The sequence below is a fragment of the Perna viridis genome, chromosome 7, assembly GCF_037379345.1.
Source record: "Perna viridis isolate PV_CMFRI_1.1 ecotype Kerala chromosome 7, ASM3737934v1, whole genome shotgun sequence".
Classification (NCBI taxonomy): Eukaryota; Metazoa; Mollusca; class Bivalvia; order Mytilida; family Mytilidae; genus Perna; species Perna viridis.
In genome coordinates this window covers 3,348,578-3,363,244 of record NC_142451.1, presented here as the reverse complement: position 1 = coordinate 3,363,244, position 14,667 = coordinate 3,348,578, and the positions used below count along the sequence as shown (strand labels likewise).

General features: G+C 31.7%; 1 protein-coding gene across 5 annotated transcripts; it reads right to left on the bottom strand.

The window, feature by feature from the left end:
- Positions 1–629: 629 nt before the first annotated feature.
- LOC148610989 (target of rapamycin complex 2 subunit MAPKAP1-like) lies at positions 630–14,664 on the bottom strand. Of its 5 annotated transcripts, none has more exons than XM_088590972.1 (13): positions 14,383–14,664; positions 11,754–11,902; positions 11,091–11,179; positions 9,624–9,647; positions 8,723–8,836; positions 7,167–7,324; positions 5,879–6,045; positions 4,534–4,710; positions 3,920–4,029; positions 3,169–3,276; positions 2,560–2,694; positions 1,844–1,972; positions 630–982 (listed from the first exon to the last, which is right to left on the bottom strand). In XM_088590972.1, the coding sequence occupies exons 2-13, from the start codon at positions 11,882–11,884 to the stop codon at positions 768–770; spliced, it is 1,557 nt and encodes a 518-aa protein (XP_088447098.1). In that variant the 5' UTR covers positions 11,885–11,902; positions 14,383–14,664; the 3' UTR covers positions 630–767. The 5 variants fall into 5 exon arrangements, with proteins under 5 accessions (XP_088447098.1, XP_088447097.1, XP_088447100.1 ...); XM_088590971.1 differs by having other exon boundaries at positions 14,475–14,664; XM_088590974.1 differs by lacking the exon at positions 9,624–9,647.
- Positions 14,665–14,667: the final 3 nt, after the last annotated feature.

Here is a 14,667-nt window from a genome sequence, read left to right as displayed (position 1 = left end):
CATTCAAAGTAAGTTTGGTTACAATTGGTCAAGTGGTGTCAGAGGAGAAGAGTTTTGAAAGAAAAAAACATCAAAAATAACAAAAAAACGTTGAAAAAGGGCAATAACTCCAACATGGCTTAATGATTAAAATGAAAATTTGATCTCTGATAGATCTCATCATGCTGAACACTTTTATCCAGTCAAAATTTGGCTAAACCTAATGATTTTGGAGATATATGCGAAAAACTACTGTCTGACCCCTATGTTCTATTTTTAATAATGGCGGCCATATTTTTCAACGAATCAAAAATCCCCACACCAGTTCTATGCAGGATACCTCAAGGAATATTCATACCAAGTTTGGTTCCAATTGGTCAAGTTGTTTCAGAGGAGAAGTGTTTTGAAAAATTGTTCAGGATGACGGACAACGATGGATGCCAAGTGATGGCAATAGTTCACATGGCCTTGGCCAGGTGAGCTAAAAAATGAATCCTTGAGAAATTGCACTAAATTACTAAGAGAAGTGTTTTGAAAAATTGTTCAGGATGACGGACAACGATGGATGCCAAGTGATGGCAATAGTTCACATGGCCTTGGCCAGGTGAGCTAAAAAATGAATCCTTGAGAAATTGCACTAAATTACTAAATTACTGTTAGCAATCCTTTATTAAAGAAATACATGTATCTCTTACTCATTTCTTATCAAAAACCAGTTGTTCCCATTTTTACATTGGACTATTTGTAATCAGTTGATGAGTAACCTTACATATATGAACAAATGGTAATCAAGTAAATCTGAACGATTCTCGAAGTGAGTCTCTCTTCCTCATGTGTTTAGTGGCTTTAGCTGCTACATAATCCTTTCTAACAGGACTTAGTCTAAGTTCTAAAATATTGGTTATCTTGGACACAATCTCTTGAGCGATGTCCAATTCAGCTTCGAAATCAATGTGTTTATAGTCACTATTATTGAAATATGTTACCCTCAATACCGATTTTCCTGCAATAGAAAATGATATATTAAACAGAATACTGTGAAAGTACTTTAATTCGTGGAAACCAATTTTCATGAATTAGGGATGAAATACAATTTTGTGGATTCTCTAATTTGTGGTTCAGAGGTTTTCAGTATACATATCAATGGAAAACTCCTTTTTGTTGGGGACCAAAAATTGTGGTTTGCCTTACCAACAAAATCCACGAAAATTGGTACTCCATGAACAATAGTACTTTCACAGTAATAACATTTTTGAATACAGAAAATGTAACAGTGACTCTGATAGGACGAGATAAAAGGTTCAGTTAAGACATTCAAAACTGATATTTCTCTGTTTAATCTTGACATCATGGCCAATTTGACCTAATGTTATCATTGATAATTGCCAATTTAACCTAAATGACCAATTATTGTAAGTATCCCAAGACAGAAAAAAACTAACAGTAAGAACAATGGAAAAATGATATAGTGGCTGAAAAAACAATGGGTAAAACATGTAATCTATCTCACTTCTCCTCAGTTCCTAGTTCTGGTTGTATTGTAGCTGAATCATCTTAATTTTATCTGGTTAGAGGACACTTGCCCTACCAGTGCACCAGGTCCATGTTCCCAGTTTTTAGTGGAGTCTGGGTTGATAATTTACTTTTGTTTCTTTGTACATGTATTTTTGGTTATTTCATGTTCTTTGTTGAATGTGTTTATTTTCCCTGTCTTTATCCTTGGAAACTATTGTTTTGATTTTAATTATCTTGGTTCCATTGATTACTATTCCATCCTCTCTTTTTTTCTGTTATTTTTTCAGTTTGATAGTTAAAGGAGGTGTTTTTGACCACCCCTAATAAGATAACCAATAACCATAGTTACCACTAGCTTTCTCCTCAAGTATCTCACAGGAAGCAATATTATCAGCATCAAATGTCATTGCTTTCTGCTTGAAGAATTTGGCCCCTTTAGAACCAACTGGATCTATCTCAACTTTCTCCCCACTTACCCCTAAAATTATCAAAATTATAACTTCATTTGCTTTAAAGGAATATAGATTTCCAAAAGAATGAAGTAGATATCCAGTTCAAATGAAATTCAACTAAGAATACATACTTACTATCATACAGAAAAGATAAACACATTCAACTGGCCTAGGTAAAGCAAATTGAAGGAAATCTTGATTGCATCAAAATGAAATAATTCATGAGTCTTTCTATAGCCTGAATTTCTTAACATACAGCAAACAGAACTTTTGAACATTTAACCAGACATACATGTAGTTTTGCTAGCATTTGGAAATGAATAAGGAGAAAAATTTGAACTCCATCATTAACTCATGAATAAATTACCAAAATGGTATTTCTTATTGGCTCGAAGTCTATGGATCTACCTTACTGGACCTCTGTATGAGCCCCAAGTCAAGGAATCTACCTTACTGGACCTCAGTATCAGTCATGAGTCCATAGACCTACCTTACTGGACCTCTGTATTAGCCCAGAGTCTATGGACCTACCTAACTGGACCTTTGTATTAGTCCTAAGGCTATGGACCAATCTAACTGGACCTCTGTATTGGCCCTGAGTCTATGGACCTACCTAACTGGACCTCTGTATTGGCCCTGAGTCTATGAACCAAACTGACAATATAACTTTTATACTGATGACTTGTGAGGGAATCTGCCATTGTGGATATTTCCTCTTCTGATTCTTCATTCTGTTGTCTCCTTGTACCTAAACAAAAATAAAATTTTTCTTATGTTCTACATCTTTCTAGATTCCTCTCTTCTTCAAATATTGTGGTCTGAATTACATACTTCCTTACCTGCTTTTTGCTACCACTTAAAGGATTGATAATTTAATTTTATCATTTGACTATTATGTATGTCTTCAGATTCTTACTCTGGGCGAATAAATTGTTATGTTAAATTAAAAACACACTCATACCAGAATTATAATTATTACAGTTTAAATAATAAAACTTAACATCTACAACAGTTAAGAAATGTTTGGGGACACCACATCTATAATGTAATCCAACAATTTTTTTCTAAGCCTACTGGGACTGGTAAAAATTAAAAGCATTGAAATGCTTATTTTTACTAAGTACAAAATTTATGATTAAGGCAAGGAGCTAAAAAAAGATTCTAGACAAACTGATCTTTCAATATTTACTGATAGCTGACACTAGCCTTGACAATAACTTACTATTCTCCCTGACAAGACAGAACTCCATTGTATCCATGCTGGCCAGTGTAGAATCAAGTTCAATAGAAATACCTGGTTCCTCCTGCTTTTCTAAGTTGTAATTAAGACCTGTATAAGATAAATTGTTCATCATTTGTCTAAAAACACAGTTTACAATGTAGTATAATCTAAGTAAAAGTATTTCAGATGCATGTTTACAGAATACACATACAACTGGATTCAGGATGTTTACAGGAATACACATACAACTGGATTCAGGATGTTTGCTGCTCTATATAAGAATAACAAGGGTTGTGAAATCTTTAAGATCTTTCTTGTTAGAACAAAACAAGAACCCAATAGATTGGTCAGTGAGCATGACCAGCCTTCACATCAAAGCATTGATAAAGTGATGCACGTAACCTAACTGTAAATGTAACTAAGGGCTATTATGGACTTTACATATATCTAATTATGGACCATGATTTAAGTATTGGACACAGCATTGGTTGTAGATATGATTATAGAATAAATACACATGATTAAAATAATCAATATGTAAAAGTTGTTATGTCTATGGTCAGTAATTTTGTAAGAAATTAGTGAAACAGAACAAAACTCGTTTGTAAATAGTTAAGTAGACTAAAATACCAAACATCAGCTAAAATTCTGTAAGGGGCCAGAAAAACAGATTGGACAATTGTTTATTGTGGAATGTTAAAGGTTAAAACTGTATACCCACTGTTGGGAAGGAAGAACTGTCCTTCTTTACCTGGTTTTAATCGGATTTTCCTCCTTTTCAGAATTTTCTGTAAAATATCTTTCATAGAAATATTCATACTCTCTATTTGAAACTTATTGAATCCTCTGTTTGGCACATGTCTAAAAGGAAGAAAAACAAATCTAAATAAAAATACACAAGAAAAATTGTAACATATTAATACGTATTTGAAAACACCTGAAAAACATGACATCTTTATCATTTGTTTTTCATATGCCTAGGACCAACATTATATGTTTTGGAATAATGAATTAATTCATGACAAATATGTAAAAAAAGGTTGTTATGTAAAAAAGCATTGTTTGTTTGGTGGGTTTTTCTTGATCATGAATCACTTTACCATGGGTAGTGTCTGAATTTTCTGTGGACTGGTACTTAAAACGTATGCAAAAACATATATTTCCAAATCAGATGGAAACATAAGTTTCCATATAAAAACAGATGTTGGAGATTTTCATTGTGTAGTATATAATAAGTGGGATTATACAAATAATTAACACATTAATGTGTTATATAGTGTTATAAATTTATTGTATTCTGGTTTTCATTCTATGTTACTTAAATGGTTACTGTTTTACGAAATATTGGATTTTCATGTAACTTACACTGTCACCACAAAACATGACTTTGGAGATTTAGCAGTAGGAAGATCTTTTTCTACCAAAGCAAGCTTTGAGAACCCAAACTTTGAGACAGGTTCTTTAGGATCCAGACTAGGAAAATCCATGTCCACCTCTCCGTCATCCTCTGCTATATGTAAACAATACCTTTCCACATTTTCACTGCAACAGAAAATAATTTGTTAAATAACCTTCATGTTTTACAAACCTCCAGTGACAAATCTTGATCAACTTTGCTATGTCGAAAATTATACATGTAAAATTACTTGTCATGATCTGCCATAATTATGCATTAAAGGATTAAACAGCTATTTTTGGTAGTTCATACATGCATGAACAACCAGAAATAGCTGTTTAATCCTTATAAGTCTATCCCGACATTTTGGGAATTTTTTTTGTGTTGAACCGGTAAATGTATTGTAGAATCTAGTTCTGCAACAACTTAATTTTGGGGCGAATTTACTTGTCATTAGATTTTAAGCATTTATAAGTTTCTTTCCCTGAGCTGAAAATTACTCTCTGTAAACAAACTGTACTGGTAAAATCAATGTGGATAATAAACTATTCTTATGGCTATATTATGCCATTTAGTTTGTTGCCACACTCTTTCAAACTACACAGCCACCATATTGGTTTCAATCTGACTGGCTTCATGCATGAATGAATGATCTGAAGAAGTTCATGCAAGTATGAACTTTCTGGCAAAGACGTTCTTGACCAATCAAAAATGATTAGAATTATCTTATTTTATTCACATATATATTTATGTGAACATAAATGAATATAATAAATATTAAAAACTATAAGACAAGTGTTTATTCTCTGACCAAGATAATACCAAGCATCACATGTGAGGCTTACGATTTATGTGCATGTTCAGCCAACCAGAATAGGAAACAGATAGGTTTGCAGAAAAATCATTTACAGTATCTTGATCCGGTATGCCTAATTATTTCTTTTTATATGGACAACCGTTTACCCATCCTATCTTGCCCATTTCAGCTGTTGTCCCTTTTTTCAATTACTTAACAAATGTAAGAAAAATGTTTAAGTGTGATGCTCCATTGTAGGCTGTGCCTAACTTATATTATTACTTTTCATTATGTTTTAATGCATAGAAAAGTGAGACTCATGTTGGAAATTCTACGACTTTGATTAAATATTGCTTTTTGAACTGACTGAGGTTTTTTTTTTAAATGCCCTTGACTACCCTTTCAGGTCTGGCATGGACGATTCTAGTTTAATATTTTGATCGACCTAGTGTACCAACTTCCAGGTTTTTTGCATGAAACAGCTAAGTAATTGTATCATCACGAATAACCATACTAACTGTAGAACTGGTTCCCTGCTTTCATTAGTGTACTGCCAGCACACAAGTCCAATCAATTCCTGTATCTTTGCTGATGCTATGACAACCACAGATATGGGATAACATCTGTCAGCAGGTGGTGCCATGGTCAAAAATATATCCATCTTCTTTGTTGCTCCAACACTTGCCTTAAAACAAAGTTTTTGCCAAATAAAAATAAGTTCAAAATTCCAAAATTACATTTAGGAAGGAAACATTAACTAAAAAGAGGCTTAGGTAAAAAAAAAACGATGTAAACAAAACTATAGCATGAAAAATAAAATTAAGTCATATGGGAAAATCAAATAAATAAATAAAACACCCTTTTAAAAATACTTAATTAACATGTGTCCAATGAAAATATATAAAATATCGATTAAGATACATATATACTAAGCAACTGAAGAAACACACTACTTCTTCCCAGTTGTACAATTATCACAATTTAAAATATCAAGTAATTAAATTTTTTTCTGACTTAAAGTCAGTATAGTTTCGTTTTTTACCCTTTGACCTTAAAGATGCTATTCCATGGAAATGCAAGTCATCTGACCGCAATTACGTTTCCTGATTGGTCAAATACTGATAGCTTAGTGGCATTCGAAAAAAAAAATTGTTTAGAAATTGCATGGCATGTGTTATTTTCTTGAATGAAATGTAGAAAATTATAAGTAAAAAGAACAAGATTTTAACTTTGGCTATCATTTTTTAAAGATAGTACTTGTTTAAAATACTTTAACATTTTTACCATCTATTTGACATTAGGATGTAGAAATTTGACAGAATTTGCACTTCTGTTGTAGGGGATTTCATGCATAGAAGTCATAATAAAAGTCTGAATTTACTTAATTGAAAATTGAGAGGTTAAAACCAATCATTAACTGCTAAGGAGAGACAATTTCAATTCTTACTGGTAAAAGGTCAAATGTTGCTTAAATTTATAACAAAACCGCTTATTTTTCATTTAGGGGTGAAAAAAGTCTTTTTGAAATATCAAAACTGAAAATTTGAAAAATCTTTCTTTTCACAGAATTGGATGCTATGGATTCTACTAACAAAATGTAAAATTTTCAGTTTATTTCTGATATATATGCATCTGAATTTTATATTCCAAAAGAAATAAGTGTAAGTTGTGTGTTTCTTTTGTTGGTGAGAATAACATAGCAGGGTAAAATAAATCATACTTCAAACTTGGCTATTTCCTTATTTTCGATTAAACAAGCCGTTTCATGGAGTTTTACTACAATCCTTGTTTTGATTTTAACATTACCTTTCCATCAAATTTGGCATAATCCAGAAATGGATTGCTTCCCTGAATAGCAGCATTCTCCAGTAACCATGACAATGATGATATTTTAGGTTTACACTTTGGAACTTCCTCTTCTGATGGCAAGATCTTCTTTTCAAACAAATGTCCCTTTTCTTCGACTAAAAATCATTACAAAACATGATCTACCATTAACTTTTCAAAAACCAATTTCAATGTCAAATCTAATCTTAAGCAGGGTTCTCCATGATCTCTTTTTGCATGGCACAGTGCCATTTGTTACTTTCCATACACTATGAATTCAAAATGAGCACCATCTGTTCATGTCATGTGTGCCATGCATTCAAATTTGTGTCATGCATAGCAAATCATCACTGTGTTTCCCAAATACTCTTGCCTATTAATCACCTATACCTATCATAAATCAATCTGATTGGCACATGTGTTTATTCTAACGGTAAAACAATGTTTGATTGGTAATTTCCAGTGGGTTCAATGTGTCAGGGAGTGAAACACGTGTATTAACAAATCTCAGGTCTGTCAAATTGGCAATTATTACTGTCTGCAAAATCAATAATATTCAAATAAGCTATTTCTACTGTTTTTTTTAATGAATAAAATTTGATAACTTTTCATGATAGAAAGTGTCAAGACTTTAAATTGAATTTGACAAAGATCAATGTGATCAGAGAGGGAGTAAGACAATCTTAAATTTATACAAGCAATCCAATTTGCTTAACTTTTTGGGGCTGACTCCCAGAATCTCCAAAGATTGTTTAATGACACAGATTCGGACAAAAAAAATGTATGACTGTCTAAGTTCCTGTGGTTAAATTATAAAGAACTTATTCAATGGTATCAACAAAATGATCACACCTGCCAGTGATTTTTACTTCTCTAGAACTGTGGACCTATGGTCAAGCCTAGGGAAGAGAGAACTTGACCTTAGGATAATTGAGTTAGACAATACAGACAGAAAGATTTACCATTATTGATTGTTAATTTCTATGCTGTAGCTTGAGCTATTCAATATGTCTCATTCAACCTTATCATACTTTCTTTGGCAATTTATTTTCTGCATGAAAGGACACGCGCCACGAAGAAAATTTGTCCAACTGGAGAATGAGCCATGTGTTCATTTTGATCCATGGCAATCCCTGCTTAAGTTATTTTTTTTCCAAAGAATGCTGGATGCGGAAACATGAATAAAGCACAACTGTATAATTTGGCAAGCAGATATTACCACTTATGTTAAAATCTGGTAAATCATGTGGTATTTATAATTATAAATTATGCCATGGAACATTAACATGCATGTTTTACTTAATCTTAACCCATTGGTAACAAGCTTTTTTTAGTTTGAAGCAAATTGTACTTCCACTATGCTAAAGCAACCTATTTTTTTTAACAAAATAAATCTGTTTATGGCATGAGTAGAACAGTAAACTCTATCATAGGAAACAGAAAACAGATCCCAAAATCTATAATTGAAACTAATGTTTTCTTTTTTTAATTAAATACATGTACAACAATGTATATGCCAACTGTGTAAACATTACCACTATACTCTGAAGCAGAATCCCTCCAAGGGACATTTTTAACTTTTCTCTGACTTCTCCTTTCCTTTTTCATTCTCTCTAATTTCTGTGCAGTATTTGATCTCCTCCTATGACCTGTTAATAGTTTAAGACTTTTTACTATGTACATGTAAAGGAATTATTCAATGGATAACAATGAATGTGACATCAGTCATCCTAGATTGTAAATGATATACAGTAGGAATGATTTAAAAGGATAAACACTTAAGGGACTGTCCATGTAGAAACCAGGCAGACCCTTTGATAGAAGGCACACAAAGAAAGTCAATTTTATCCCATCAATAATATGTCAAACTCAATTTGATGTCAGAAAGAAAGCATATGTTTATGGTTGCCCAACAAATTAACTAAATTATGAAAAGATCATAGCAATATTTCCTGTGATTCATAAATTTCTAGTGCTTTCTATGTAATAACTTTTTTTTCATTCTTACCATTGCATAGCAGTTAATTACAAACCATTTACCAACATTCATTATTTAGAAAACTGTAATGAAAATTTAGAATTTTTTGTAACAAAATTTGGGAAGTGTTATCTGCAACCTGGGTCTTCCATGGACACCCTACTCAATTCTGACTTCTTTTGAGAATCAGTAAACTTTTATTGCCATTATTTATTGCTGTTATATTTATTACAATTACTGCCAGTGAAGCAATTGTCTATAATGTAAGGACTGCTACATATAAATAGCTTTTCCCTCTTGATGTTTTTTAACCATAGTTACTTTGTCATGGAACTCAATACCTACACGTACAAATGTACTGCTATTCATATCACAGAAGGGAAATATTACCACAATACAAAACAATCTTAAATGCAATTTGGAAATTTGAGTATATTTTGACTGATATAATAACTTACCGTATACAATATAGATACAACTGCCTATAAGCAAAAACAATAATTTTATATCAAGATTTTAGATTGTGTATGTGTTTAACTAACCATCACCCATATCAGGAGTAACTATTGTGTAAGTGTTTTACCATGACCAATATCAGGGATTACTATTTACCATAACCCATATCAAAAGAAATTATTGTGTAAGTATTTTACCATGACCCATATTGTGTAATTTAACTACTGTGTAAGCGTTTAACCATGACTCATATCAGGATTTAATATTGTATAAGTGTTTTACCATGACCCATATTGTGTAATTTAACTACTGTGTAAGTGTTTAACCATGACTCATATCAGGATTTAATATTGTATAAGTGTTTTACCATTACCCATATTGTGTAATTTAACTACTGTGTAAGTGTTTAACCATGACTCATATCAGGATTTAATATTGTATAAGTGTTTTACCATTACCCATATTGTGTAATTTAACTACTGTGTAAGTGTTTAACCATGACTCATATCAGGATTTAATATTGTATAAGTGTTTTACCATTACCCATATTGGGTAACTTAACTACTGTGTAAGTGTTTAACCATGACTCATATCAGGATTTAATATTGTATAAGTGTTTTACCATTACCCATATTGGGTAACTTAACTACTGTGTAAGTGTTTAACCATGACTCATATCAGGATTTAATATTGTATAAGTGTTTTACCATTACCCATATTGTGTAATTTAACTACTGTGTAAGTGTTTAACCATGACTCATATCAGGATTTAATATTGTATAAGTGTTTTACCATTACCCATATTGTGTAACTTAACTACTGTGTAAGTGTTTAACCATGACTCATATCAGGATTTAATATTGTATAAGTGTTTTACCATTACCCATATTGTGTAATGTAACTACTGTGTAAGTGTTTAACCATGACTCATATCAGGATTTAATATTGTATAAGTGTTTTACCATTACCCATATTGTGTAATGTAACTACTGTGTAAGTGTTTAACCATGACTCATATCAGGATTTAATATTGTATAAGTGTTTTACCATTACCCATATTGTGTAACTTAACTACTGTGTAAGTGTTTAACCATGACTCATATCAGGATTTAATATTGTATAAGTGTTTTACCATTACCCATATTGTGTAACTTAACTACTGTGTAAGTGTTTAACCATGACTCATATCAGGATTTAATATTGTATAAGTGTTTTACCATTACCCATATTGTGTAACTTAACTACTGTGTAAGTGTTTAACCATGACTCATATCAGGATTTAATATTGTATAAGTGTTTTACCATTACCCATATTGGGTAACTTAACTACTGTGTAAGTGTTTAACCATGACTCATATCAGGATTTAATATTGTATAAGTGTTTTACCATGACCCATATTAGAAGTAACTATTGTGTAAGTGTTCTACAATGACCAATATCAGGAGAAACTATTGTGTAAGTATTTTACCATAACCCATATCAGGAAGGATGTCAAAAGAACTTGATAGGTTGGGATCAGAATCGTGTCCACTGTCACTCACACTGGATGAATCATGTCTAAAATAATACGAGATCTACTTAAAACTGGAATAAAAGCTGTGTTGAGTTTTCTCTCCATCAAATTACTACTGACTGTGATGTAATACATAAATTTGTATAAAATGTACATGTCCTTTAATTAGCACATATTCTTCATACATGTACATGTGAACCCACAATGGTGTTATATGTATTCATATATACTAGGCACTTTCATGTATATGCATAGGTAATGTCTTTTGCAAGTGAGAAAGGCTTAGGTAACCACTGTTTGATTAAAATATATTCAAAGTTCCCAATGATTTGTTTTTTGTATGATTTTTCAAGTGTGATGAATTTTTTTTTCTATTTTCAACTTGCTTAAAGTATCAATATCATAGATAAATCCTCAACAGCAATGAGATCATTCTTGCCATACAAGAATCCCTTGATAGTTTTTTTTTGGAAATTCTGCAAGCATTTATTATTGATAAACAAACCAGTTTATGTAACTAAAGCTTGTAACAAGGTGGTGGTCAGTTTTACATATAATTTTCAAGAGTACATGTGAAATACATGTACATAGAAAAAAAATCACAAAATCAAACAATACCTGTTTTTGATGTCATATTCATCATAGTCTTCACTTTCTATGATGAGTTCACACATGCCAGTGTCATCACTAGTAATAAATGAGTTCCTCAAATGTGAGATCAGAAAACGAGCATTATCTGTCATTGCCATGATTTCTTTTAACAAAATCTACAAAATTTTGAACAACATATTAATTGCATTGTAAGTGGGGTAGTATGTACCTATTTCTTTTCTTTCCAAAACCATATCATACTATCATCAACTTAATAATTAATTTGTCCACTTTCCACCATCTCCATCAAAATAAAATAAACTTTTATCACACAGACATGTCTCGCTAGTCGCATATGGATGCTTTTATTCATAACTTGATTGATGGTAACATTGTTACTTATTTCATATGTAATGGTCCATTTATAATTATCAATACAATCATTTGACACCAACAAATTGACAGATTCCTCAGGTATAGTTTATCGTTAGTACATAATATGGATATCGACATAATTGTCATTGGTCATTTGCAAAATTTGACAAAGTGATATTTCAGTAACACAAAATTTCAAAGTCAGCGGACTGTAACTGTAGGGCATATGCATGAAATGGGTACATAATTGTGATATAGTGATGTTTATGCAAAGTATACCAAATATGACTGACCCAGTACATGTGATTTATTTTAATTGACCCAATCAGAACACTTAACATAAAAACTTAAAATAAAAATTTGAAATTTTGAAGTTAATGTCCATGACTGTGAGAAGATATGCATGAAACAGATACAGTATTGTGGTGTAGTGATGCTAATGCAACTGCATACCAAATATGATTGACCAAATAAAAGTGGTTCATACTATACTGACCTAATCAGAAAACTTAACATAAAAATTACATGAAATTTGAAATTTCAAAATCAACAGTCCATGACTGATGGACATATGCATGAAAATACAGAACTGTGATATAGTGATGCTAGAGCAACTGCATACCAATTACGATTGACCTAGTCTGACCTAATCAGAAAACTTAACATGGATGCAGATGCTGGAAAATTAATAAATTATTCTTGCCTTTCACAATATTTGTTACAGGGGAGATAAAATACTGAGATACAGTATGAACACTGTATGTACATTTTGTATCTCAGTCCTGTGTTTGATTTACTCAACATGTAAATTATATCCAATTTGCATCACTTTTATTAAATATTGCAATTATGTACATTTTATATTTGTCTTCCATGATAAATTGTTTGCAGAATTCTACATGTTCTGAGGTTTGATCTTCTCATCCAGGGGTTTCATTTGTTTTTTGCAATACAGGTACCTTTGGTTTTGTATGAGGTACTTCTAATTATCTTCTCTTTAAAACAAAATGAGAAATTTTAAATTCAGACGGTACCTTTCAGTAGCTTAGACAGGTAAAAGTACCTAGTACCACCTCTTAATGAAAGGCCTGCTCATCCATAAAAATACAGAGTTCTCCCCATAATTTTTAAATAGCACAGTGCTTACTAGCATAGCACAGCTCTTATGGCCATCGTCCAAAATTATACCACAGTGCCCATAGTGCATTCTAACTAAAATTAATTACTGACAGCACAGTGCTAAGAAATCAGAGCACTGCAAAGTACAGTGCTTTCATGGCCTGGGGAGAACACTGAAATACAATGTAGACAATATTTATGTGTGCAAACTCATTTACAATAAATACAAATTACCTACATGTAATTGGTCATGTAAGCACTTAGTTTTTAATTTTGAATTACTTTTACCATGGTGACCTTATATAACTGACTTTGATTTCCATTTGGTCAACTGTTTTCAAAACAGCAATACTTTACCAAAACCAAAAATTACACATAATTTCAATTACAAATGTAGATTTTAAGAACTTTATTTTTAGGACCAAATCAAGAATGAAACAAACATATCCTTTTATTTTTCAATTTTCTTTTTATTCTAGATTTAAAAAATATTTTTATAAAATGTTAAAAATCCTAGATCCAAGTGCCTATTCTGCAAACTAACTGCAAAACTCTATTCTTGGCAGGAGCTTGTAACAAACCCTGAAGAAAATATGAAATAAGACCAGGAAAATAGCATAACTCCATACAAATCCTTCTTTTGTGGAGGATAACAAAATTGCTACTGCTTCCTATGTACAATTCCACTGAATAAGTCTGTGGGGCTACATGTGTATTTCAAGTTTCAAGTCAATGGTCATATTTTTTTTGCTTTTTGTTTTGCCACAAGATGTACTATTCCATTTTACTAAAAACATCATACCTTTTAAGTTTTGTAATCATTTTAGAAAATTTAAGGTTAAATGTTAAAAAGTATACCACAGTGCTTAATACACCAACCAGACACCTTTTACAAAATGTAGAAGGACAGCTCTTTTGTTGACAGAAATGGTGTTATTCATGCATTGGGCCTATGCCTTTCCCTGAGTAAAATTAAATTCTATAAAATTTCATGATCAAAACATTGATGATAGAAAAGTAAAATCTGTTTCATACACGTATAACAAAAAATCTGGCCTACAATGTACCTGTACTTCTGTCGATGTGAGGAAATGTCATCCTAATTTAAAAAACGAAAAATATACAGCCATAATGACATTACATATCAGTCTTACTCACATACCTGAATGGACAAAGGGATTTATACATAAGTCTGCTACAAAATCCTAGTATTAAGGCCAAGGCCAAGGGTAAAACAAATGAAAATGAACTAACAAACTCTGTAGTAGTATTAGAACAGTTCAGTTACAATCTTCTAGTTCTGGTAGAGTTGGGTAGTGTTGTTATTATCACATGAAGTACTTCAGTATCATTTGTGTGAACATATTATAATTTTCAGTCTATAACTAAAAGCAGATATTTTCCTTCTTTTCTTCAGAGGGGAGATAATTCATAAACAAACATAAAA